Source organism: Botryllus schlosseri, chromosome 15 (assembly GCF_051294905.1).
Source record: "Botryllus schlosseri isolate E-star chromosome 15, Bs_hap1, whole genome shotgun sequence".
Classification (NCBI taxonomy): domain Eukaryota; kingdom Metazoa; phylum Chordata; class Ascidiacea; order Stolidobranchia; family Styelidae; genus Botryllus; species Botryllus schlosseri.
Window position 1 is genome coordinate 23066965 of NC_137250.1, and position 27103 is coordinate 23094067.

Here is a 27103-nt window from a genome sequence, read left to right on the forward strand (position 1 = left end):
GTCAAATAGAGTTTCAGTAAATAATATCACTATAGCATCGCGATATTTTAATGTGTTACTACACACAATTGAGTCAATCAATGAAATAGCACCCGTTGTTGTAAACATTTCTAACTTGACAACCACTTGTGCATACCGCGATCGAGTTGCGATGCGATGAGTTAAATCGGAATCGGAATATTTCGATCTACTTTCTCGAAACCTTAAATAAGTTATCTGGATATTTTTGTTGCAATTGAGTTAACGGAAATAGTATTACGTCTCGACATTTTAACATCTTACCATACTCCAAAGAGTCAACAAGGAAAAACCTTGTCAAGAAAATCCGTTTGTAACTTACCCAATTAACTCAACAGTATCCGTATGAAACAAAAACCAAGTATACACGAGTACATACAATCACTACAACCTAAAATCCATACCAAGCTCGGTTGTATTCATAGGCCGACGAGACGTCTTTTTTTTTATTCAACTTTAAAAGTTGTTACTATTCTGTAAGATAAAGTAACTACTACGTGGTATATTCCGCAAGACCAAAGTAATTACTACTCGGTCTATTTTGTAAGACAAAAGTAATTACTACACGGCGCCCGCGACTTGAGATTAACATATATTATGTTTTCAGTATACGAGATCTGAATGTCTGACCAATGTAGTTGAGAATTTATTTCTTACGTTCGAATGCTGGCCTTATATTGAAAGTTATCATGTTGTAAACATCCTTCACATTGATTTGACATATGAGATTTTGTAATAGTTGATCATGACTTGATTATTAAATTATTCGCGTTAATTAGGCCGGGTGTTGCGGTGAAGGTTATTATAACAGCAACATACTTTTCATTACCGTTGTTATTACGCAAAGGGTTAGGAACATTTTTGTATGATTATATCTTCCAGCTGTTTTGTTGTGAGGATAATCATGTGATGACTCAGCACTTTTCGTTAGCAAAGTAGATTGATTTGTGTGGAAGATGTAAGGACCGTGACTAGAAAACATATGTACTCTACTCTGTTGTTGGAGTAGCTGATTTATTGCTATGACATTGACAGAACCCTCGGGTCTAGTGACTATGCTTTTCTTTCACGAAAGTTTACGTGGCTCGTTGTACTAAATTTGTGTTAACTAAACTCGATAGATACCGCAATTGTGCTGGACTTACGCGTGGTATTCACATACTATACACATACAAACTTTTGTGTAAACAACTCTGATGTTTCTGTAAGTACTAGTTCTGCGTTGAACTATTTGAATATTAAGATACACGAACATCCATTCGTACAATAAAGTTATTGAGATATCGAAACAGTTTGAAAGTGTTGCCGACCTTTCTGTAGTATCGTAATATAAGAATATCGAGCGACGTCGAATATTTTTGTGACGTAAATATCTTTTATATACCTTTGGTAACAAATAAGTTGTGTGAGATACTCGTACACAGCCTGCAAAAGTAAAATGTGTCGCGTTTGATTGCATACTTTTTATCGATATCTTTGTGATGTTGAAAGACGGATGAGTTTACATTTGAATATAGTAAGCGGAGCAACTCGTTTGAAAATACCGATCAATGGAGTAACAGTATCAATATGAGCGGTATATTATTTTTCGTGATATGTAACCAATCTTCTAAGCATAACTTTTCAGAAATTCGTCATGTCATAGAGAAGTCGGATGTCACGAATTCGAAACAAATGTACTTCGATTATCACGACAAAGGGACTTAAGATTAGAGCCCGACCGATTATCGGCTTGCCGATAATATCGAGTCGATATCACGCTTGGAGAGAAATATCGGTATCGGCCATTGAAGGTAAAAAAATATCGGCCATTTTCGTGACGTCACAACATGGTGGCAGGGAGTCAGAGAAGTCGATAGAAGACGTGAGGACGGTAAGTTATAAAAATAAATGGCCAAGCTGCATATAATGCATACTGCATACAGGCAGTAGGCGTGCCTATCTGAAAAATATTTTAGATAACTAGCCACCGTTATGCCCCACTGACTTCGTGGGAATCCCCCTGCAGTAATCGATCACCATGAAGACAGAGAGCAGCTGGATGGATAGTTGTCTGCAGAAGATTTCAATCAGTAAGAAAAATGAGAAGTTCAATCATGCTGGACTGACCCTCGTGATGATAGAGAAAAGCGTCGCGTCGAAATGTTTCTCTGAAGATAGTGCTATTGGTTCGGTATCAAGACCAACAGAGCTATTTATACCAGTAATGTATGAAGTCGTCTGACTGAGGCCTGCGGGGCCACCATGATAGGAAATATGCGAGCATAGAGGGAAAGAAAATCAAGCAAACGTGGAGTAAAGCCAATAATTGATACGAAAATATTTGATTCCATGCTGACATTGGCCAACTATTATTGATCAATTGATTGTTGAAATGCTGGTCATGGTCAAGGCCTAAGGGCAAGGGGATGGGTGGAGCAGTTGCAGATGTGGACAATTTGAGTTGATTTGGTCATCCTCTTTCAGCTATTTGTTAATGGTGTGCTGAAGGCTCCAGGTGCACTGCCAGAAGAATATCAATATTTAGTGAAACCTTGAAGGAAAGATCCCCTGCAAGGGAGCGGTGGAACCGAAATGAAGACAGATTTGCAACTCTTGCTGTGCCACTAACTATGGTACCAAGTGGAAGACTGTGTTTAGTACTATATACATCATTTATGGAAGACCACAGAAGTTCACTCCTTGGAGAAAGGGCCGAGAAATTGTGCTTCGTGAACTGTAATCTGCAACTGCTGGATTGGTGCTTTTTTGATATATTTTTATAGCCCCTAAATCATTTATTTCATGTTCAAGCATATCAATGGCTTTAAAGTTGTTGAAATAAATGCTCTGAGGTGTTAAATATGGGCCTTGAGCTAGATTCCACATATTTTGAATATCGGCTGAATATATCGGCGTTATCGGTGGAGGTACTGGATATCGGTGTTATCGGTATCGGCTCAGAAATCCAATATCGGTCGGGCTCTACTTAAGATCAACGCAGTATTTCAGAAGTGGATGTGTATCGTTTGGTATGTTCAGCACTCACTAAATGACAAAAATATCAAACTGTGCTTACAACTCGGTTACTTAAACAATGCAGTTACAAGTCGGATGTAATCGTGATCTACAGATGACAGCTTGATGATGTACAGCCCAACCACTCCAGTCTGTTTATTGTAAAGTATTTGACACAAACAAAATATTGAATGAAGACCCACACCTCGGTTTCATTACCAAGCGAGTGAAAATCGTTTTCTGTTGGATGGATATGATTTGCATTTAGAAAACGATCTACACCGATTAAGCGACGCTGCTTCATGTCATAATCTGATGAGTAAAATCTCCATAGGATTTGATTTAGCGAGATTGCCGGCTATTCAATCACAAACAAGTAAGGTCTTTTAGTGGCTGAGTATTGCTATGAGATTTACGTTGATGAATGACAATGGAAAAATACCCGATTTCTCTGATCGTGTGTGTTGCACAAATAGTTCTAGTATGCATTCAGTGAACATCATACGAATTGTTTTTGCGATGACAACAACTTTCAGTACTTTGGTTATATCAGAGGTCTCAAACACACGGCCCGCGGGCCGCATGCGGCCCGCTAGACCATTTTGTGCGGCCCGCGACGGCATTTTGGATTTCAAAGTATTCCACAATATTTTACTACTAATTTTTGAGAACTTAAAATTCGCTCTAAAACTACTCCAGAAGCCTGGAACTACTCATCAAACTTCACTAATATTTACCACTCAGTGGAAGATCAACTATAATACGTGACATTACTTCTTTAATATGGTAAAACATGACCTGTTGATGATTCGTGACTGGAAATTGTGATTTGGACTTGGGCGCGACCGTCTGTATAATTTCTCGTAGCCTACTCGTCACTTAAAACGTTACAATCAGAGAAGGAATTTTGTGACTCGGAATGCCGTGACTTGGTAGAACCACGCACGCAACAAACCATGGTGTCCTATATGGTGTGGACACAAAACAATCTCACGGCTCAGTGAAATTGGTGTACGTCAGACTTTCCATTTGGTCAAAGGCAATTTGACGGTAATTTTTGACCGGCTTGTCCTGCATTAGCCTAAATTTGATTAAACGGGTCTCAATCGAAAGCTACCGCGGTACTGATTGCGAGAATATAAATTTATTCTGTTCGTGGTATTCTGTTCGTATCACCCCAAAATAAGCCCCGAGTGTTGCATTGTATGTGAGTTTGGTATTGTGATGCAACAATGACGTCTGGGAGCAGGCGAGGAGCACCACCAGCTGCAAGCGTATTGGCCATTGTCCCGCAAGCGATTGAGCCCTCTCACTCTCGTGCGCATTTGCTCCTGAGCTGCTCAGACGGCATGGTTGCGTCACAATACCAAACTCACTTACAATGCAACATTTGAGGCTTATTTTGGCGAGTTCCAGGGCCACGAACAGAATAAAATTTATATTTTCGCAATCAGTACCGTGGTAGCTTTCCATTGATACCCGTTTTATCAAATTTAGGCTAATGCAGGACAAGCCGGTCAAAAATTACCGTCAAATTGCCTTTAACCAAATGGAAAGTGTGACAAAAACCAATTTCACTGAGCTGTGAGATTTACTTGTGTCCACACCATATAGCACACTATGAATAAACTATTAAACTGGTAGGAGAAATAGTAAAATATCAGAAGGTCGTAGCTTGCGTTGCGTAGTTATTGCCGTCGAAAAATTTGGATTTGAATAAAATAGTATTTACGGTGATCACAACTATAATAAATAAACAAAGAATCGGTCACCGTAAATACTATTTTTTCCAAATCCAAATTTTTCGACGGCAATAACTCCGCTTCCACTGGTTGGAATTGAACCAAATTTGGTGAGCATCGTTTCTATAGACAGCCTAACAGTTTCATGGGGTGAACTGAAAAATTTCAAATTTTTTATTATTCATTTTTATATAATAAATAGAAACTTTCTTCTCCTGTAGCAAAGCGGATACTGGCTGGAATTGAACCAAATTTTGTGTGTAGGCTTAAATTAGGTAACCTAACAATTTTATCAAGTAGCCAGTACGATTTGAGAAAAATAGTCATTTTTGAAGAGCCCTACTGTAACACCAACGGATTCTTCGGCGATTGCACATTTCTATTGTTATTGCACAGATCCATTATGTTCAAGTTCTTATTGATCTGTTCCAACATTCGAAGGTGAAATCAAACGCTGATTCTATTTGACTTCCGTAATGACATACAATGTCAATATAGGCTAGTTATCAGGAGTAGACATATGCTCGAAACCCGGAAATAAGGCCTACTTTGAAATACATTGAATTCCCCTATTATTGGTGCTGCGGCCCGCGGCGCCATCAAAAATAGGAAATTGGCCCGCGAGCACATCTGAGTTTGAGACCTCTGGGTTATATGATGACAATTATTCTGGAGGTTCAAATCGATATCACTACTATGTACAACGATACCAACATATTTTTGTAGATTTCAGTGTAGCACATACTGCGATTTTATTATTGTTATAAGTTTTATATTAACCAAGTCTGTTGAATAGGATATACCTCTATTTACTTTTTTGCTGATCAAAGTCTTAGAGTGTAACCTCGTTATGTTTTACATTTCACGCATTCGACAGAGAGTGTGAACAGAGTTTAACACGGATTAAATGACGCCGCTTCGTAGTCCAAAGTGATATTTTCGTACTGTGTAATGTGCGTATGTTTCAATTCGATGTCGCAGATTCCGACAATAAAGTATTGCACCGGTTGTTAATCAGCAAACGAAATTTTTGTTTCATCTTTAGTCTTGGTTACTGGAAACAATTACATTTGTAAAATATTTTCCGAGTGATTTGTACCAAGGTGGAATAATTTTCCAATCAAGAACATTTCAGACACGCATAGTTTTACTACAATATGTTAATAAGAATGGTACTGAAAAGTTTGTTGTTGTCATAATAACCTTTACCACAACGCCGGGTCTAATTCACGCGAATAATTCAATAATCAAGTCATGATCAACCATTACATATGTCAAATCAATGTGTCAATCCTTATGTTTACAGCATGATAACTTTCAATATAACGCCAGCGTTCGATTGTAAGAAATGAATTCCCAACTACGTTGATCAGACTTTCAAATCTCGTATATACTCAAACATATTATGTTAATCTCAAGTCGCCTGCACCGAGTAGTAATTACTTTTGTCTTACAAAATATATCGAGTAGTAATTCCTTTATCTTACAGAATAGTAACGACTTAAAGTTGAATAAAAAAGACGCATCGTATCGGAATGTGAATACAATCGAACTTGGTATGGATTTTAGGTTGTAGTGGTTGTATGTACTCGCGTAATCTTGTTTACTTTTCACACGGATATTGTTGAGTTGGTCTGGTAAGTTACAAACGGATTGGCTTGACAAGGTTTTGTATTTTACTCTTTTGCGTATGGCAAGATGTTAAAATGTTGAGATGTCATAGTGATAGTATTTCTGAAACTCTCTTTGACAAATAGAAAGCCGGATCGCGAATAGAGCTGTAATGTTTCATTACTTGTTTCAAATCAATGTGCGTATAATCTCGAAATGTGACTGGGTGAAAGTTGGCAGTCATGTTTGTCAATCCTATTTCAATTCACACTACACCAAAGTCAAAATATTTCATTTTGGGTGATCTCAATTTACCTATAGAACATCTCGCGAATGGATTCCGACGTCGTACTATAACATTCTTAATAATAAGGATTCGAGGATTGATAGAGTTGGTAAGTGATAAGATGCGTGTTTTTGTTAAGAGTTTGATAAATACAATGATTGTTGATAAATACAATGATGGTATATTGTACAATGTATAATGTGCATACTTGTCATTCTGGATTCTTGTAGAGTTAGTTGGCATTGATTCTATAGGTGTGAAAACAGCGGCGCGGAATGTGTGAATAATCCCATGTGTTTGAAAGTTAGCGTCAGTAATATTCAGGTTACGTTCTAATCAACAGATCGCGTTAAATGGATTTCTCAAAGGATTAGAGTTGTGCCGAATCAACACATTCAAATACGAATCAACTTGATTTGTGTAGTGAGTTTCATTTCAAGTTGACAAATTGACACATTGATTGAATATTCTCATGATTCGTATCACGCAACTAAAGTCAACCACTCACTATTCCAGAGGTGTTGGAGTAGCCTACAGTACCAATTATTTCGTCACGTGATAGACTATATGCTCGAAGACGTGCTGCTAAAACCGTTGCACAAGCGTAATCTATTTGTTCTACGTTCACACATAACAAAAGCGATCGTATTCCATGAACAACGAACAACGTACGCTTCATGAAGCTTGCACGATAAAATGTATAAAACACCAAAGTATGGAAGTATGGAAATGTCGTTCCATACCATAGATTAAAATCTTCCATTCCATACCATACTTGCATTGTTCCATATTCCATACCATACCATACTTCCATACCATACCATACCATACCATGCCCTGCCAGTTTGACATGTTATACTTCTATATATCCCTGATAGATTGCAACGTATTTATATATAGAGACGCCTGTCATATCTTTTTTACTCTTGAAAATCTTATTCCAGGTACCATGAAGGCACGTCATCATCGACTTGCCTTGTAAACGCTCTCCGATATGCGAGAACCCAAATGTTCACTTCATCACGTGGATCACGTGTTGGAGTACGCGGCACGGAAAGAATGATGATTCTTTTAACTGATGGGTGAGCAAAGCAAAGTGCGGTTGGACAGTAAAAGTTCCCTGACTGACACCATGTCCTACTATACAGATGCGCAAACTGTGGAACAGATGATAACGTGAAAACGGACCTGAACAGAATTGGTGAAGCATTCGAGAGGCAAGGCATTTCGATCCTCACATATCTGGTCACGGGAATTGCAGGGAAATGTTTTAATATTATGAAGGTGAAATGTGTACATAACATAAGTCAAACCAACCCCGTTAATCATCATCACGTACATAAAAACTGTCCGTTGCAATTTACCCACACTCCAAATTCGAATGCGTGCTGAGCAACGCAATAAAGCACGCCAGATCTGTCTGCAGAGGCCGCGGTAAAGCGGTAAAGTTTGTCGGTGCTCCAGATATATTGGAATCACTTGCACACCAGACGAAACTGAATGAATATTTCCCTCCGAGAGACGAACACGGTTTCATACGATATTTGGTTGACGTTCTTTCATAACTACCAACGATTGAGTAATTTCTGTACATTATGCATATTTTTTTTAAACATTTTCTATATACATATATATTTATTTATTGGGGGTTCCCACATTATAATCAAAACATCAGGTTCCAATAAATCGCGCGAAGCGCAGAAAATAATTTCAAGATGATTGGCTGCCCTTAAAGACTGTTTTTATGTTGATTTACGAATTGATTTTGGATCACCTACGAGCTTTGTACATTTTGAAAACTTCTGTTTCACATTTTGCAAAAACATGATCTCAATATGACGTTTGCGTGAAATCATTTGGCGTGCCATGAAAAATCTTCGCGCGTGTCACAAATGGCACGCGTGCCGGTGGTGGCTGACCCCTTCTATATACTACACCCAAACCCTAAGCCAGAGGTCTCAAACACGCGGCCCGCGGGCCGTATGCGGCCCGCGAGAACATTTTGTGCGGCCCGCGAAGGCATTTAGGAATTTCAAGTATTCGACAATATATTCAAGTGTCATACATCTTTTTTTTTAATTAAGAACTTGAAGTTCACTCTTAAACTACTACAAAAACCTGAAATCTCAACAAACTTTACTGTCACATCACTTCTAAAATCTACCATGCGGTGGAAGATCGCTATTACGTCACATTTCTAGTTCATGATGGTAGAACATGACCCGTTGATAATTCGTGACTGAAAATTGTGATTTTGTTTGGTTGCGACCTTTCGTCAAATTGCTCGATCTTGATAAGACTGGGTGATATACTAAAAATGACTCGAGTTGAATAGGGTCAAACGTTGAAATTAGAGAAGGACCTGCGTCTCGGAATAGTGACTTGGTAATCCTGCGGACGCAACAATTTATGAAACTGTCTTGGGGAATAGTAATATATCAAAATGCCATGGCTTGCGTTGCGTGGAATATATAGATATCTAATCAGGTCAGTGTGAAAACCATTGGCATTTTGTGGCCACCGTGACGTATTGTTGGTTAAATCCTATGTATAGTTTTTTTCTCTTTATCCATGTTATTATCAGTGGCGAGTGGTACGCTCCACAGCTGTAAAACACCAATGGATTCTTCGGCGATTGGACATTTCTATTACAGGGGTTCTTAACCAGGGGTCCGTAGCCCCACTCGTGGTACGAATCACCACATCAGGGCGTACGATATGCATTGTGGATATACTCCTCTGCTGTGGAAAATTTTCTGTGCCAATTTATTCAACTGGGAAATAGTCTTCGCGTTTCGCGCGATTTTATGTGGATGGCCTTTCTGGTTTTTATATAGGTAGGCCTACCATTAGAAATTGTTTTGAAAATGGACAGTCATGACTTGACTCGAGTCAGAGTCGAGTCACCTTTTTTGTATGACTTGACTTGACTCGAGTCACTTTGCTAAAATGACTTGACTTGACTTGACTCGGCGTATCAGAAATGTGGATTGACTCGTGACTCGGAGCAAAATTCACGAGTCAATTTCAAGTCATCAAGTAACCGGTGTCGATAAAAATCATTGTATCTTCTGTATGTTCAGATTGTTCGCGAAACGCTGGTGTAACCCGTGAGAGCGACCAATCATTCAATGACCGTGTGTTTCACTGAGCCTCGATTGTTCTCCCATAAATAAAATGACCTCATACGTAGTGATTGAAGCGTATAGGTTACGTTGTCGTAAACTAGTAGTAGTGAAGTATCTTAACGGCATAATATTCATTTCTGTTTTCTGTTCTTATACCTTATCCAAACCTCTTGTTTCATTGCAATTGAATTCAAATTTAGTTTATATAATCCTCAACCATTGGCGCAGGCTCGAATTGTATCATATCAATATGTAAATGAGTAATGTATTGCATCTTATCAATTCGTTTCTCAATTTTGGCAGGTAACTATAAACCGAAGCTATGCAATTACTCACGTATAGTCTAGCAGTTCTACGTATATGTGAGCGGTACAGCGCCTTCGTGCGTGCATATTTAAAAGAGATGAGCGGATTTGAAATTTCTATGTCCTAATCCAATCCAAATCCGAACCTTCAAATCCAAATCCAAATCCTAATCCATAACTTTTTCTTATTCAAGTCCATGTCCAATCCTAATCCGATTCCAACTGGAAATTCAGAAAAGATACTAATTTATGCAATGGAGGGATTCGAAAATTTTCTTTCACAACCAACGATTCACTTGATTCAAGATAACTTAGTAACCATAAGTACATTAATCACTGATCTGAATAAAGTTTGTCGCCATTCGCCACACGACATTTCAAGCTCCCAGAAAATAGGTAAATCCAATCCAAATCCTAATCCGTTCTGAAAAAAATGTCTAATCCAAATCCAATCCAAATCCGACAAAATTTCACAAATCCTGTTTTTTCAAAACCTAATCCTAATCCATGCTCATCTCTGATATTTAACTCTATATTCGTTCATCGGTTCAGAATCAATGACCACATCAATCTGTATTTCAGACAGCTGGCAAAATGCAATGACGTAATCATGCCTCATACTTCGAAAAGGCAATTTGACTTGAATTGTGACTTGACTCATGACTTGACTTGACTTGACTCGACTTGACTCGAGTCACCTCCAAAAATCGAGTGACTTGACTTGACTCGAGTCACCTTCGAAAATCGAGTGACTTGACTTGACTCGAGTCAAAATGTGCAATGACTCGAAATGACTCGTGACTCGAAGGTAGTGACTTGATCCCAACACTGCTAATAACTTGACTATTAACACGCTGTTCGTTGCCGCCAATCTGACATTTCAGGACACGGAAAACTATAGGCATTTATATCAAGTTCTATTATTGAAGCCTAACGCAAACAAGCAGTTAATCCGACTGAACTGCCATTCGAAACACCATTTGACTATCAATACACATCTAAGCAAGCACATACAAAATTTCATTAATAGCCCGAAATATTACTTGCTCAACTTATCTCAACGAAGGACTTCATTCATATTGCCTTCCAACGCTATAATCTCGGAAATACAATTCGCCGGTATAGACGGAATATAATTCAAACTAACTGTGCAGCGGTAAACAACATCCGATGACTTATGACATCACAATCACTCCACGCTCAAATGCTCACGAACCTGACAAAGCTAGGCAGAAGACACGGCACGGTGTAGCCTCGTGATAATCAAGCGCAATTAGATTGGTTAATAACGCTGACAGCCAACCCTCTGGCCGACCGATGGAAAGGAGAACAGTCGATCTTCTTAATTCGAGAGCGATCAGTTTTTGTACATCAAAGGTGCCGCCTCGCTGTAGTGTCAAAACGGTTGCGTTCACTTCTCTCCTGCACTTTCTTCGCCTGTTTCGGCATTGAATGTACATTGTACACTGTACAGCAGGGGTCGCCAACTCAAAATGGATCGCGGGCCACTTTTCAAAATTCCTAGAGGCCGCGGGCCGCATGACATCAATATCGAGATTAAAGTAGACAACACAGTCAGCCACGTCTGATAAGACTACGTTATTACAATGCTATGCTCTTTAACATGGGCGACGAGCATAGTCACCACAAAAGAGACAATATTTTATTGAACAAATACAACAAAAATATCATGATAATAAATTTCATTATATTTTTAACTATGAGCTGTGCACCATACCTGACAACACTCTGTAGCAGCTAAGACAGGGCTGGTCAACCTATTTGTTATTCACGGCCGCATTGCAATAACTCATGTAGCCTGCGGCCGCATTCCGGTGAATAGTCGGAATGACCTAACTGGGGCCAAATACCCACGTTAAACTGCCCATGCCCATTGCTGGTACACTCCGGACTAATATATTTACACATATCGGCTACTATGCGCACCGAAATCGTTAGTAGTCGTATTATGAAGAGTTACAGCAGTGGTTCTTAACCTTGCCCCCAGCGCCCCCCAGGGGGCGCTGGCGATGTTGAAGGGGGTCGGAAACGCTCAGGGGGCGATATGGGGGGCGCTGGGCTCAGGGGGGCGGTATGGGGGGCGCTGGAGAAAAATGGCTTCGCAGTAGATGATGTGGTGATAGGACATATCCTTAATGAGTATTCAGAGCAAATTATCACCGAAAACTCCGTTACATATAGCCTTCCAAATACATATATGTTTAATTGTCCATGGGCGTCTAAATGACTGACACCGAATGTTCCTGTCTTGGCAATCTGAACCCCAGAAGACGAATTCCATCTGGCAGGGAAAAATTATATGTCAGTGAAGAAATACCAATCTGAAATCGTGTGCGTCTTTTAGTTTAGTACGATTGGGCGACAGGGATATTCCTGTTGGGCGATATCCCCGTTGAGCGATTCTATATTTTTTGATATTGCAGACAGGGGGTCACGAAATAACATCATGCAACGAAGACATACCAATGGGTTCGCCCGCCCGAATATGTTTAATTATTAGTAACGGGCCCTACAGTTTCCAAGAAACCTCACAATATTCGCTTCCAGTTTTGATGAGTCTGCGCACACTCAACATCTCACTGCGCTGACCCCTGGACAACAGTGCGTATCGACTAAAAAAAGGTAATAACTTCGGATTAGTTGTGCGCAACGTAGATTTTCTGTGCGCAGAGACCCAGGACTAACGTTTTTCGTTGGGGGGGGGGCTGACGAAGTGCTGTTACGGCCCTGGTAACGAATAATTGTACCTGCGGGCACGCCCGAATATGTTTAATTATCAATTACGTGCCCTTTATCTTCCTATACAACAGCTCACTCAGTTTATCGCGACTTATATATGTCATTACCACCTATTCATTCATGCATTATAGCAAATTTTGGTACCTAGGGTGACCAGGCCACACAAACTTTGCTGAACATCGAAATCACGATAGGGGGTTCGTGGGGGCGAAGCCCTCAGAAGTTCGGTTTATCACGCTATGGGTGCGCAAGGCAATCGTTTTTAGGGGGTTGACGAAGTGCTGTTACGGCCCCCCTCTTACTCATTGTTTTTATTACATTCCTTACATTATGAAGTTTGGGGGGCGCTGGAGCACGATAATTTTTGAAAGGGGGCGCTGGAGGAAAAAAGGTTAAGAACCACTGAGTTACAGGGATCCGTTCCGCGGTCGCGCGAAGCGTGAAAAATTTTTCATGTACATGAGTGAATTTCGTTATTAAATATTACTATAGTTTCACATATTACTGTAAAATATTTATCCTTTCTCGGCCAATGTGATCAGATTCATCGGCAGAGCTGATGCAGGGCGCGTGTCTTCGAAAAAGCGAAAGGAAAGTTGTTAATGCTATGCTGCATCTTTGGTTGCGCCAATTCTTTTTAGTCCCCTTTGTGTTACCTGCAGTTATTTCTTGACCTCCCATCAGATTTGTCGATCGGTATAATGGAAATATATATTGGATTCGCAAGAAACACAGGACTACCAGAATAAACTTCATTAGTGATGAGGAGAACACGATTAAAATTTTGTATTTCTATATAGGGCGCGATGCCGGCGCATGCATCTGTACTGTCGGACTCAGATTACAAAGGACACTACTATATTAAAATCGAAAATCAACACGTATTGAACCGCGCGTAGCGCGAAAAAAATTCAAGAATAATTCAAACCTCTCATTAATTAAAGAGTCGATTCGTAAATTCAATTGCATATTGACGGCAGCCAACACATCCTAATTAAACTAAGTGTCGACGGCCGCATAATTTTCTTTCTGCTGCCGCGGATTCGCCACCCATGGATTAAAGAATCGATATTGGCGTTATAGCTAGACACGGTTGCCTACTTGCTGGAAAAAGATCTCCTCGTAAAGCATTGTCCTTAGGAGAAACCGAAGTCGTTTTTCAAGCGTCTCGGTTTTGGTAGTGGTAGGCCATTGCACATCAAGGCAATATGCCCAAAAATTGCCCATGCATACAAGCAAATTCTTCCGACACGAATGATATTACCATGCCGAAGCCGTATCAGCTAGTGAGGAATAGCGATATAGAGCACAGTAGAATGGCTTATTTTAAACAACAATATAAATTTCAGATTTTCAACATGCTTTACTAATCGTTCTTCCGAAATTTTTCCAAATCAGGTCGCGGGCCGCAAAATATGACCTCGCGGGCCGCATGCGGCCCGCGGGCCGCGTGTTGGAGACCCCTGCTGTACAGTGTACAGTGTACAGTGTACACACTTTTGTTGACTGGGCCCAGTGGCGGCTCGTCCTATAGGGAAACTGGGGAATTGCCCCACCTAAAATTATGTTCAATAACAATTCTTTACCATTTAGAGACGCACAGCAATCTATATCTACCGAAATCACAGCAAAAATCGTATTCTTCTTGTCCTTTCGCTTGTAAATGCCCATATATAGCGAAGTCTCTGCGAAAATCGAATTCTCTTCGTGTTTTCGCTTTGCGAATGCCTAGCCCCGGTAGCGCTCATAACAAGCTTTCACTGTCTATTCTCTCAAAGCCGCGCACAATAAAGAAACGGTGATTTACTCTCTCCTATTCATAAAATTACCCAGCCACCGGGGCAACATAGCCTAGTGGCCCTTAAGGTGTGATGTAACAATCGTATCTATATCTGAACTCGGTTACCGTCGTATGCGTTGAGTCGATCTTTGCTGGTATAGGTCGATTTTGATGGTGTTTCACTCCATGATAATTCTTGAAACTTGGTATGTCATGTCGTGATGGTGGTATTTAACACTGTCTCAAGTTTAAGGGTTTCTACTCAAAGTTTAGGCTAGTTATTCCGTTTCCGAAGTTGAGTGTGTGCTGATCCGTCATGTATCGCAAACAGATTTTACTCAAAAGCCGGTATTGGTGTCCATTGATTTTGACGATGTTCCATACCGAGATCGGTCATGACATTTGGTACGGTAAGTCTTAATGTTAGTATCGAACGCTGTACCAAGTTTCAAGTTTGTCACTGAACTATGTTAGTTGTAATTTCGTTTCCTAAGTCGAGTGAGAGCTGACTCGTCATTTATCGCAAACATATTTTACGCAAAACCGGTATTGGTCTCCATTGATTTTAACGATGCTCCTTACCTAGATCCGTCATGAGCTTTTGCATGGTATGTCTTGATTTTAGTATCGAACGCTGTGCCAAGTCTCAAGGTTGGTACTCAATGATTCGGGCAGCAATTTCGTTATCAAGGTCGAGTATGGTAGAGATGTGCGCTGATCTGACACTTAGCCTGCCTAACGCATTGCGGATTTCACGCAAAAGCCGGTGTAGCTGTGTTAACACTAACTGTGTTCCATACTGAGATAGTTGATGAGATGATGATATCATGAAACAGTTTACTAACATCCTCGGTTTGCATTCAAATATTTAGTTTTATTTTATATTCTTCAATGTCAATTTCACCGTGAAATTGTGGCCTTCAGGCCATTTGCTTACAATTACAACCCCTGTCAAGCGCGATAGCTGTTTCGTTTTCGATGGCGGCTAACAGCTGATCGCTTGATCAGCCTATTCATCAGTATATTTTACGCAAAATTCGATGTTGATCTGTTCGTATTAATTTTGACAGTGTACCATACCGAAAACGGTCATAAGGCTACTTCTCGATGATTTCATGTAACAGTGTACCAAGTTTCCGGCTTTCAATCACGTATTTATTCGGTAATATATTTCCCAAAGGCGATTTTGCAGCAGACATATAGACACTATAGACCAGTGGTTCTTAACCTATGGGTAATTACCCCAAAGGCTAATTCATCAATTTCCGGGGGGTAATTCTAATTGACATATTTCACGAACTTTTAACGCTGCACTGAAATATTTTCAAACGTAAATATGAATGTAGGCCAACATGAATTTTTGCGAGCTTGTATATATTTTGTTTCACTTATTGACACACCATGCCTGCTGTGATATCATAGTAACAACTAGTGTTTATGGATAACAGGATCAGATGTAGTTAGCATAGTGCTAGGTATATCCAATTTATTTCGCAATAGTGCGGATCATATTATATTACGCATGCTGGCAAATTGAAAGACAACAAGGGGAGTCTAGGTTCAGGTTTACAGCTATAATGCAATATCAATATCGTGGAAATATAGTTGTTAGTATTGAAAAGTGTAGTGGCCTAGTCTAGTCAGAAAAATAAAGTCTGACATCATCAAAATGCTTTCGGAGAAACAAGGGGAAGATATTGGAAGCCTTGTGGGTTCGGCTTCAAAATGAATAACCAATCTTTGTCATAATGGCATTTGAACTTTCTGGTTGAATTTCCTTCAACTTATTGCTGTGAAATAGGATTTTCTGCAATGGTATCTATCAAAACCAAAAATCGAAATAAGTTTGCGATTGACTATTATTTGAGATGCTGTCTATTATCCTCCGCTTTTCCTAGATGTGACCACTGGATAACGCAAAAACAGCCTTCAGATTGACTTTATATTTTCACCAGGCATTATGACGTCACGTTGTGTTGTTTTACAATTAATTGAGTGCAAGCTGTAATTTGTTATGTTTTGAAAGGAGGTAATTGCATCCTGTCATTTTCTTCTTGGGGGTAACGGTATGAAAAAGGTTAAGAACCACTGCTATAGACCGTAAGCCGTATGTCCGTGTGACAGTCTCCAGCCTCAAGGCCAAAATCTCCTATGCTGTACCGGGACCGAATTTCCGAGGCTGCTATCCGTAGTTCTTCAGAATGATGTTTTGTAATCAATATGACATGTCCAATCTATGACATAACAATTGCGTATGTGTCCGAACTCGTTGACCTTTCCAGTTAGGCTTACGCAATCTCTCGAGTTATAGTCATTTCCATTTCTGCAGATAATTAGTTAGGTGTAGTGCGAACATGAACCGTGTCGAATCTTTGTTCCGCACGCCGTTTACGCAGTTACCACACTTCAAGTCACAGCTCACCAGCAGACCTCTCGCGGCACATACGTTAAAATCACTGTTGTCGTTCGTGTTACCGTACCACCAAGTTGCTTGTTTACTTTGGAAAACGCCATTGTGACGTCATCTTGATAAAAAGTCGCTTGCAGCCCTTGCCCCACCACCCGATATTGTCACGAGCCGCAACTGACTGGGCCTCTACCGAATTGGAATTATGATTAATCAATTACATGTTTAACCGTAATTGTAATGTAATTGAAACATACAAAGGTGTAATTTTAATTGTATTTTATATTTTTAGCATCGAGTAATTGTAATTGTAATGTAATTGAAACATACAAGGAATTAATTGTAATTGTAATTGAACTGAATTGATGTAATTGATCCAACTCTGGTGAGTACTCGTTGGTACCATCGCGGTGTCGAGATACTCGGACAAAATGCTATCCATTGAAGCCGTATATCAGTGGTTCTCAACCTTTTTGACCTCGCGGCACACTTTGAAAACGAAAAATACTTCGCGGCACACTAGCACAGTGGTTCTGAATTCTTTTGGCTTACGGCACAGGCAAACTACCAGAATGCGTATAGCAGCAACCATAGTCTTACAGAGGCGGGCAGTGGGCACTGACGAAGTACTACTGCTTTTCGGAGCACTCAAGTAGGCTTATCTCTGCTTGAGTTTTCTTTTATCTCAGCGTTCATCTCACAAATACGTATGCGAATGGTCTCATTAGACATGGGAATCGTTTACCATTCTTCCCAAACATTTCTTTACAATCTTATTGCAGGCCGGAAGAATAAATTTCTCCGCTTCCGTGCGAGGTTTTGAATTATCCGCTTACCACATAACTGGCCTGCTGGGATCTCGTTTAACTTCAGGTTGAGCTTAATTTCATGAGATTGGCTTGACAATAAAGTCTGCCCACTAACGCATTGTCGATGTAATTAACCGTCGCATTGAAGAGTCCAGTCGCGATCGCCACTAACCGATACAGAGGCGTAGAAGTATATTAAGCCAAACGCATTTCCACGCAGATCGTGTAATGGCACCTGTGGGGATAGTATACCTCAATAGTGTTGCTGGCAGCCACCCGCAGTTGTATTGCAGTTCCAACAAACCGGAATAATAAACCTCCGCGATGAGAGATTTGTAACTGATATAATTTTATCAACTTTATTCTCAATTCTCGAATTTGTCGCCTGCAACATAACTTTGCGCCCTGAGCCTACATTTTACCTCCAGTGCTGGCACGCTACCTAACAATCGCAATGTGAATGGCTATGTTGGTAATTCTAATTTGTAAACGTGAACATCACTTCCAAATGAGTTCATTTCTCGGTTGTGAGAATGCCTTCCTAGGTGTTGGAGGTTTATGTAGGCTGCTACTCGTCCTCCGATCCGCAAAAGCAGTGTCTTACAAAAATTGGGGGGCCGTGCTATAGGTTGGCATCTCAGGAATCAAAATAAGTAATATCGGTATGGTGTAAAATGATCATCGATTACAAAGACATGGCAAGAATACGACTACAAATAGAAACAGAAAAAGGTCATCAATCTGCGTCATGTCCCTGTTCTGCATCCGGTTCTGATGGGGGTGACAAGTATAAGGTGAACACCTTCATCCACACCTCAATATCACGGTACAATTGCCCGAGTTTAGTTATCACCGTTCTAAATGCTACTATGCGTGGGCAAACTAGCGTATCACCCCCATTGACGGTGGAGGCCCCAGTTTGATTCATGGCAGTGCAGTAGCGAGTTACGAAGAATCGCAGATGTATTAGATTCTCCGCCCTATACGTTGCTGTGCTCAAAGCGTCTTTACAATATGAAGCCCAAAGAAAGACCCAATCCATGACCTAATGGGGATGTCAGATTGAGATACGGTCGCCTTGACATCCTTATATCTGTTACTGCATCGCTTTGTGCATCGCGTGTCTTGATCGGGTAAATTCAATGGAAAAACCAACAATGACACACTCAAAATTTGGATTTTTCTTATACTTCGACATAGCTTACCACATTTGCTCGCGGCACACCTGAGCAGTCCAATTGGCACACTAGTGTGCCGCGGCACACCGGTTGAGAACCACTGCCGTATATAATCAATTCAATCCAAAAATACCCCATATTGAGAGAAATTTCCGTAATTCTCAGTTCCCCACGATTAAGGAGCACTTCATTAAATTTAATTGCATCAAGCGGACTAGAGAACATGCAGATTCTCATCTACAAGCTCATTACACATCATTTTGAATGGTCTTTGAAGACAAAAGACGAAAGCAGTCTCGGCAATTGGGTCTCGGAACAACATACGAGATTTTAGCCTTAAAACGGCCTGTGCGCGCGCACAATCATGCACTTGGCAATGGAGACTGTAACACAACACGTACTACACTTACTGTCAGCAATATTGCGACGAAATCGACATGGGAAAATATAATATTAACGAATAAATGTTTCAATGAAAGCGGTAAACTCCGTGTACGAGTTGTAGCCTACCATACGAAAACTCATCACACTAGGGCGATTTTGTTACATAAAAAACGGAAGATTCTAGCCTCATGTATGTAAATTAGGCCTAGAAATTTTTTGATTTGAAAAATGACATATCCTTACCTGAAAAGACCTTATCATAACGTAATCTGGACCTGTGAAGAATTCCAGTAGTTTCATTACGCATTATGGTACAAAAAAGTACTGATCCGGCTCCGGCCATAATTGAAAAAATCCGACCGGATATCCAATCCGGCTCCGGTCCATGCTCCGCACTATGATGTAGACCAGTGCTTCTCAAAATGGGGGGGGGGGGTGAAAGCATATGAAGGGTGGGCGAAGCTGCGGTCAATTGAAAAAATTTTCCGCGCTGGGCGCGATTCAACTCCAATACATAGGTATTGCTCTGTGTATAGTCCGAATTTCATATTTCAGAATTCTCTCATCAACAGTCATAACCTTCAATGCTGTCAAACTATTGCTGGTTGCATTTTGTGATATGACGGTATGGGCGCGAAACTTTTCACTATCATAAAGGGGGCGTGTCTAAAAAAAGTTTGAGAACCGCTGGTGTAGACGAAAATTAAACTGCCTTCTTCCAACCAACATTCAAAAGGACGTTCCTTCCTTGTGGTGATGTAATGTGGTCCTGGATGTCAATTGTGTCGCGTTCTCCTGAAATTGTGATTATTTGCTTCGTTTCAGGGATTATCTGACGGCTCGCACTGCTACCAACAATTCCATTCGCCTACCTGGGCGAAATTTGACGAAGTCATTCAGAGTGTGGAGACATCGCCGTGCATGGATGCGTGGTATATTGGAAATTCCTGCAATTAAAGACATATTAAAGGGGTGCGATGGATGTAGTTACATCCGAATATGTTAATCTGTCGGGAATTCATTATGTGAGTTTCGTGACAGTTTTAAAATATTTTTCTTCCACTTGTACTCACGATTTTAAAATGAAAATAACAGTGAAAATAAACTACTCTGTAGCAGACGTGTAGTATATAGTATCCATTTACAATAAACGACGCGTGCAGTTGATTTTTGATTATAGGGTAATTCCATGCCAGATCAACTCAAATAAATAGATTTGGTGTTCTCCGAGAAATTGAACTCAAAACATTGATGAACATCGTGATAGGCCATTATCAGTAGTTGATTACGCTTACTACATTGTGTTGTAGACCAGCGGTCGGCAACCTTTTGAAGATACGACCCCAACTTGAAGCAAAATGAAATTAACATCTACATGTCACCCGATTTTATTTTCCAGTACCCTGAGCATAGGCTAAGTGTATACGTACAATTACAGGGATGTGTGACTACACTAAGATATTCAAAATGATTGTTTTTTGTAAAGGGCTTTAGAGCCGGAGCCCCGGAGCCGATCATTTTCAGCGGAGCTGGAGCCGGAACTCTGCATAAAATGCAAGTTGAGCCGGAGCCAGTTGTTTGAAATGTAGCTCCAACTCCTATGTATTCCATAAGATGCGATGCTAATACTATTAGCTGAATTTTACTGTCATCGCTCACAAAATCAGAAAGTGCTGCCTCGTTGGCACCACCTTTTTTTAACCATGTTTATACAATGGTGCCAAACCTGGGTAGGTTAGATATACCGCGTTCTGTAAACTGTAATTACTGAATTGTGGGTATTCGTCATACCCGCAATTTCGTCTTCAGCACAACACTGGTGGCCAATCGTGCGGTTCGAAAAAGAATGATCAATATTCATTTCACGAAACAGGACTGATGCTTATGTGATCTGAGCAATTTAACTAATTAGTAATCCTACGAATATCTATATAAGCGACGCTAGAGAATAAAACGTGACCTTGCTGAAAATGTCGATTTGGAGGCACGCTTTCCGCGAAATAACAGTATTCTCTTTGAATTGAACCAGCAAATGAAGTTCTTTGGTGATATAGTTGTTTACTCCAGCGCATGATCGTTTACTCCAGTTATAAATTACGAACGTTAATAAGTAAATGCTTGAAAACAGGCCACAACCCCACTATAGTCCGTATACAATCGTCGCGATGCGAGCTTGCTCACTGCTCAGTAGGGCTCTTCAAAAATGACCTTTTTTCTCAAATCGTACTGGCTACTTGATAACATTGTTAGGTTACCTAATTTAAGCCTACACACAAAATTTGGTTCAATTCCAGCCAGTAACCGCTTTGCTACAGGAGAAGAAAGTTTCTATTTATTATATAAAAATAAATAATAAAAAATTTGAAAATTTTCCCTTTACCCCATGAAAGTGTTGGGCTGTTTATAGAAACGATGCTCACCAAATTTGGTTCAATTCCAACCAGTGGAAGCGGAGTTATTGCCGTCGAAAAATTTGGATTTGAATAAAATAGTATTTACGGTGACCGATTCTTCGTTTATTTGTTATAGTTGTGCTCACCGTAAATACTATTTTATTCACATCAAAATTTTTCGACGGCAATAACTCCGCTTCCACTAGTTGGAATTGAACCAAATTTGGTGAGCATCGTTTCTATAGACAGCCCAACACTTTCATGGGGTAAAGGGAAAATTTTCAAATTTTTTATTATTTATTTTTATATAATAAATAGAAACTTTCTTCTCCTGTAGCAAAGCGGTTACTGGCTGAAATTGAACCAAATTTTGTGTGTAGGCTTAAATTAGGTAACCTAATAAATTTCATCAAGTAGCCAGTACGATTTGAGAAAAAAAGTCATTTTTGAAGAGCCCTACAGTGCTCAGCTTGGCAATGCTGACCCCTAGTGTTGGATATAGGAACTAGAATTAGTGATTGGATGCGCTCTTTCCAGATTGTAATCATCAGTTTTGCGTATTCACTCTTGTCTGCTCGATACACTCGTAATATTGAATTGTGACGCAATGTCACTTTTTAGCAGGGGTGGGCAATTATTTCCCCCACCGGCCGAATGAGAAGCAGAAAATACGTTGGCGGGCCCAGTCAAAATTTTTAGCTAAATTCTGCAGCCTATTAGCCGTATTTCTTGATTGAAAGCAGTGGATTAGGCTACGCTGCTCAGTGGATGCATTGATATTAGACAATGAGATAGGGACGGTTAATTAACAAAATATAATATTAATTATCCGTCATAATTCAACACGATAGTAAACATGATACATTATCAACCCTTTTGTAACACACAGACACGTTTTTTTTTTATATCATAAAAATGTATTTAGGATACTGCAAGCATTAGCTTGTCTTGCTCGCTGCCTTCCGAGCAGTGGGCAGCTGGGTGAAATAGCCTTTGCTGTTATGAATGTTGATGTAAATGTGCTTCCGAAATTCGCTCTCACTTAGCCATAAAACTCACATTTTTGCGAGATTACCGACTTTAATCATACTCCACGGCGACCTGCTCGCCACAACTAAAAAGACGGGTTCACCCCTAACTCCGATAAACACATTTAGTGCTCCGAATCTTCTTGGAATTTCGCCCGTCAGCCCGCGTAACAGTTTAAAGCACGGAGTGTGTAAATCTGACAATGGTAACGAAACTATATGAAAACAGTGACTTTTGTGACTTTAATTATAGATGCAGATAGATAGTCTTTTATTCGTCACATCAATAAATATAGACGTATACAAAACAAATTGCGGCATAGACTGGGAGACGACGAGGGGCCGTTAGGCTTTCAGAGTCAGTCGTCACCCGTATGGAGTGTTTGATGCATAATAGGTAATTAATAGGGCGTTTTTTTTTTACCTAAAAAAAAAGTAAATTTTGACCTAAAAAATCAAAATTTTGACTTTTTTTTACCTAAAAAAACTTAATTTTGACCAAATTTTGACCTAAGATATGCAAATTAGGTTTTTTCCCACATAATGTTAAAATTGTACCACATTATCTTCATTTCTGGTTGGAGCTGACTGTCCTAACGAAGTAGTTTGGCCTGAAAAAACGTTTTTGGCTTAGAAACAGGCAACTTTTAACATGAAAAAAAAACAATATTTTAACGAAATCTGGCCCTATGAAGAATTGCAGTGGTTCGAATATGTATTATGGTAGAAATAATTAAAATATTTTGTAGTACAACGAGAGATACTTTCCTACATTCTTGGGTAGAAAGTGCACGGACTGCACGTCCTTACTAAGAAGCTTGCCAAGAACGTGCAACATCAGCAGTTGTTGGCTGACAATACTCAAGTTGTGCGTACACTGCTGGTGCTGGTGACCCACCGTGTTGCTTCATTCTGACAATGTTGTCTACATCAGTGGTTCTCAACTGCCGGTCCGCGACGACATTCCTGCCGGTCCGCCAGGTATATTACAATTTTATACCTTAATTTCAAGATGCAATGTTGAAGGCTTGTTCATTGATCAAATAAATAAAAAATCAAATTTTAAATAATTCAAAACTTCATGAGGTAACATTAGGACTGGAAACATGTCCAATTTGACCTAAAGTTCAAGACGTGTCATCATTTGACGACATGTGAGCGACAAGTACAGAACAGATACGAGCTGACTCATTACTAAACAGCACAGTTTGCGCGATCATTTGTTTTCGATTCAATCATTTTGTGCAGGACCGTAACTGGGGCACCCAAACCCAATTGGAGAGGGGCCGATTGAAATGAGCTCAAAATTATTTCGCAAATGAACATAAATCATAGCATATTTTTCTGAAACTTTTTCCAACCTTTTTCAATTTCTTTTCGTGCTTTGCCCGATTTAGTATCACTAAATGTCTTGCTTATAGTAGGTGCCCTTCTCCAAGAAATACACATGGCTTATAGAAATAGACATTTCGGCGTCAGCCATTACCATGCCACCACGTATTAACATGGGACTCCGAAAGATGTGCCAAAAATTCGGCAGCGAAAAAACCGATTCAGACATGATTGATCGATAATTTTTGCTATTGGCGCGATTAAGCTGGATAAACTCTCTGCTTACACTGAGTAGAATTAATATGGTCACAGGTACAGGTGAGAACATCCACCCACTGCAGGGTCTGGGGGAGAAGCCTCGGAAGTTTGGATTATCGCCCTGTGGGGCCCATAAGATCAACGTTTTTGGGAGTGGGCTAACGAAGTGCTTTAGCGGTCCGGATTTGAGGATGGCAGGTATTGTTTTCTGCAAGGTGTTTCCTGACGGCGCGCATTGTATACGTAGTTGCCAGAGTAGCCTATGCGTCTGGTGGCAGTGGGCAATAAGCAAGGTAGCACGACAAGGCGCTTGGTTCGACTTGGTTCGAGTTGGCGTGGTCGATTAAACCCACGGCCGTCGGCACGAAAGACTGTAAACGACTCCCGGCGGTAGTACGTTCATCTGGATAATGCAATTTTACCTCGACTCTGCAGACTGACTGACTACCATAAAATCACATGGATGCCATCATGAAGATAATCAATAACGATCGAAACCTCTAAATGTCAGTCTCTAGCACCAAATAATTGCAAAGAACGGTAGCATACTTTACATTTTGGATTCATTTCAATTTTCAAAGTTTACCGGTCCACCAGACATTTTTTGAAATTTTACCGGTCCGCGAGGAGAAAAAGGTTGAGAACCACTGGTCTACATCACAATTTTTCATCATGCGCTTCTATGAGAATGATGCAACGCACAAGAAAACTTTCTTCAGTTAGGATATTGCGGTACGTTGACCATGTAACACCATGCCTACCTATTATTTGTTTTATTTGATTGTTTATGATTCACAATGAGCAGACGATTAGCCGTTTACAACGGTAGGCCTATAAAATAGGCTAAAAGCGGTAAAATATCACATTATAAGTTCACCGATAGTGCAAAATCTACGATACAAACAAAATGCAGACGTCAAACATTTTTTGACTTTATGAAAAAATTTGACAAATTTTGACCTAACGCTACAATTTTGACAAAATTTTGACAAATTTTGACATGTCAAAAAAAAACCGCCCTAGTAATTAATAATTGTTGTGGCACACTTTGTTACATCGGCTTTATTTTGAATCTGGATTACTCGTATGACGTACGTATAGATAGGCTATGCTACGTAATTGTTGGACATGAATGAACATTGAACATGAACAATTGAACATGCTCCATACACCACAGTCCATACTATATATAGCAGGGGCGGGCAACTTCTCCAGTCGGCGGGCTGGATATAGGAAAATTTCGTTGCCTACTTGGCGCCCCGGATTGCCGAATCGATACATATTGGCCAATTTATCCGCATACACCAGAAATAAATCGTATTTATTGAATGTCTTTTAACGACAGCAGTGTTACCTCAAAGCCATTTCTCGTCGATAATGACAAAGACAATGTGGATTTGAGGACATCATTGCCATACAGGCGCCGCCATGTCTGCTTCCATAGTGTTCTATCTATATCAGTGGTTCCCAACCTGTGGTACGCGAAGGTCTTCCAGGTGGTACGCGAGTAGATTCTGTTTTTTTCGACCGATGGGAGTTCTTAGTTCAGGTGAGGTTGATTTTAAGTTTTTTGAAGCCGTCGTCTCACGCTATTCCGCAGCTGCTAATTTCCCCTTATACGTGGGAATGCGAGCTAGGATTTTCATCCCCTGATGTCTATCAAGTTGAAGAAACGAAACCGACTTGTTGCGCGTTGCGCCCATACATGACTTTCGATGCGCTGTAAGCAAACGTATGCCACGCATCGACAAGCTAGTGGATAATAAACAAATACAGCCATCGCATTAAATAAATTGACTTTTGTTGTGTGTTGTTATTTCATTATGTTGTTCTTCTTGTGACTGGTGGTGAAAAAACAATTCCATACATCCCATCAACCCTGGCTGATAATGCCTAGTTCAGGGGTGTCAAACTCAAATTGCATCGCGGGCCGGATGGAAGTCATGAAATCGCTCGCGGGCCGGACCAGTCAACGGAATCCAAAATGTTGCCTCGTGCCATTGCTTCTCGCTGGAATACTTTATTATCAAGCATATATAGATAATACACGGAACGTAGGGGTTTCATTCTAGCGAGTCGCAACACCATTATTTGCGAGCAATGAAATTGGCGAAAATACGATGTTTGTCCGGTTGAATACAGTTAAGAACCGCTAAAACAATGGCATTACCGGCGATACAAGTAGGCATATTTCAGTGTTCCCTTTGCTTTAGTCCAGGGGTGGCCAACCTGCGGGCGTAAGAGGGAATTTGTGCGGCCGTATAGACTCGCAATTCAATTAGCATGTGTTGGCGGCCGTCGACATGCATTTCGAATTTACGAATTGACTCCCGATTTCTTGAAAGATTTTAATTAATCTTACAATTTTGTTCGCGCCGCGCGCGATTCAATGCGACTACATTTTTCGATTTTAATAAGTAGCACCCTTTGCAATCAGAGCCCCACAATACAGATGCGAACATCAGTGGAAAATGATGCGCCTCACATGGGTATATCAGCTCGGAATCGTGTGCTCCTCACTATACTAACTATCCTGATGGGAGGTCAAGAAATAACAGCATGCTGCAAAGTGACTAATACCAACTGGCCCACCCGAAGATGCATCATAATTTATAACTTGCTTTAAATTTTCGAAAACACCCCTATACATCAACTTTATACCAGTGAATCTGATCACACGGGATGAG

General features: G+C 40.3%; 2 protein-coding genes and 1 long non-coding RNA gene across 3 annotated transcripts in view; 2 read left to right on the forward strand and 1 right to left on the reverse strand.

The window, feature by feature from the left end:
* Window positions 1–20523, forward strand: part of LOC145456718 (uncharacterized) — a 46271-nt gene extending 25748 nt beyond the window's left edge. The window contains exons 7-9 of the mRNA XM_080334822.1: window positions 7599–7736; window positions 7803–7938; window positions 20231–20523. Coding sequence (XP_080190948.1) covers window positions 7599–7736; window positions 7803–7938; window positions 20231–20362 — 406 coding nt within the window. The 3' untranslated portion in view covers window positions 20363–20523. The remainder of the gene's footprint in view (window positions 1–7598; window positions 7737–7802; window positions 7939–20230) is intronic.
* The window catches only part of LOC145456710 (WD repeat-containing protein 19-like), a 392619-nt gene that overhangs the window by 222685 nt on the left and 142831 nt on the right, over window positions 1–27103 (forward strand). The gene's annotated exons all lie outside the window — the stretch shown is intronic.
* LOC145456726 (uncharacterized) lies at window positions 10317–12064 on the reverse strand. Its single transcript, XR_013920689.1, has 2 exons — window positions 10823–12064; window positions 10317–10785 (listed from the first exon to the last, which is right to left on the reverse strand). It is a non-coding gene; the product is annotated as an uncharacterized LOC145456726 (long non-coding RNA).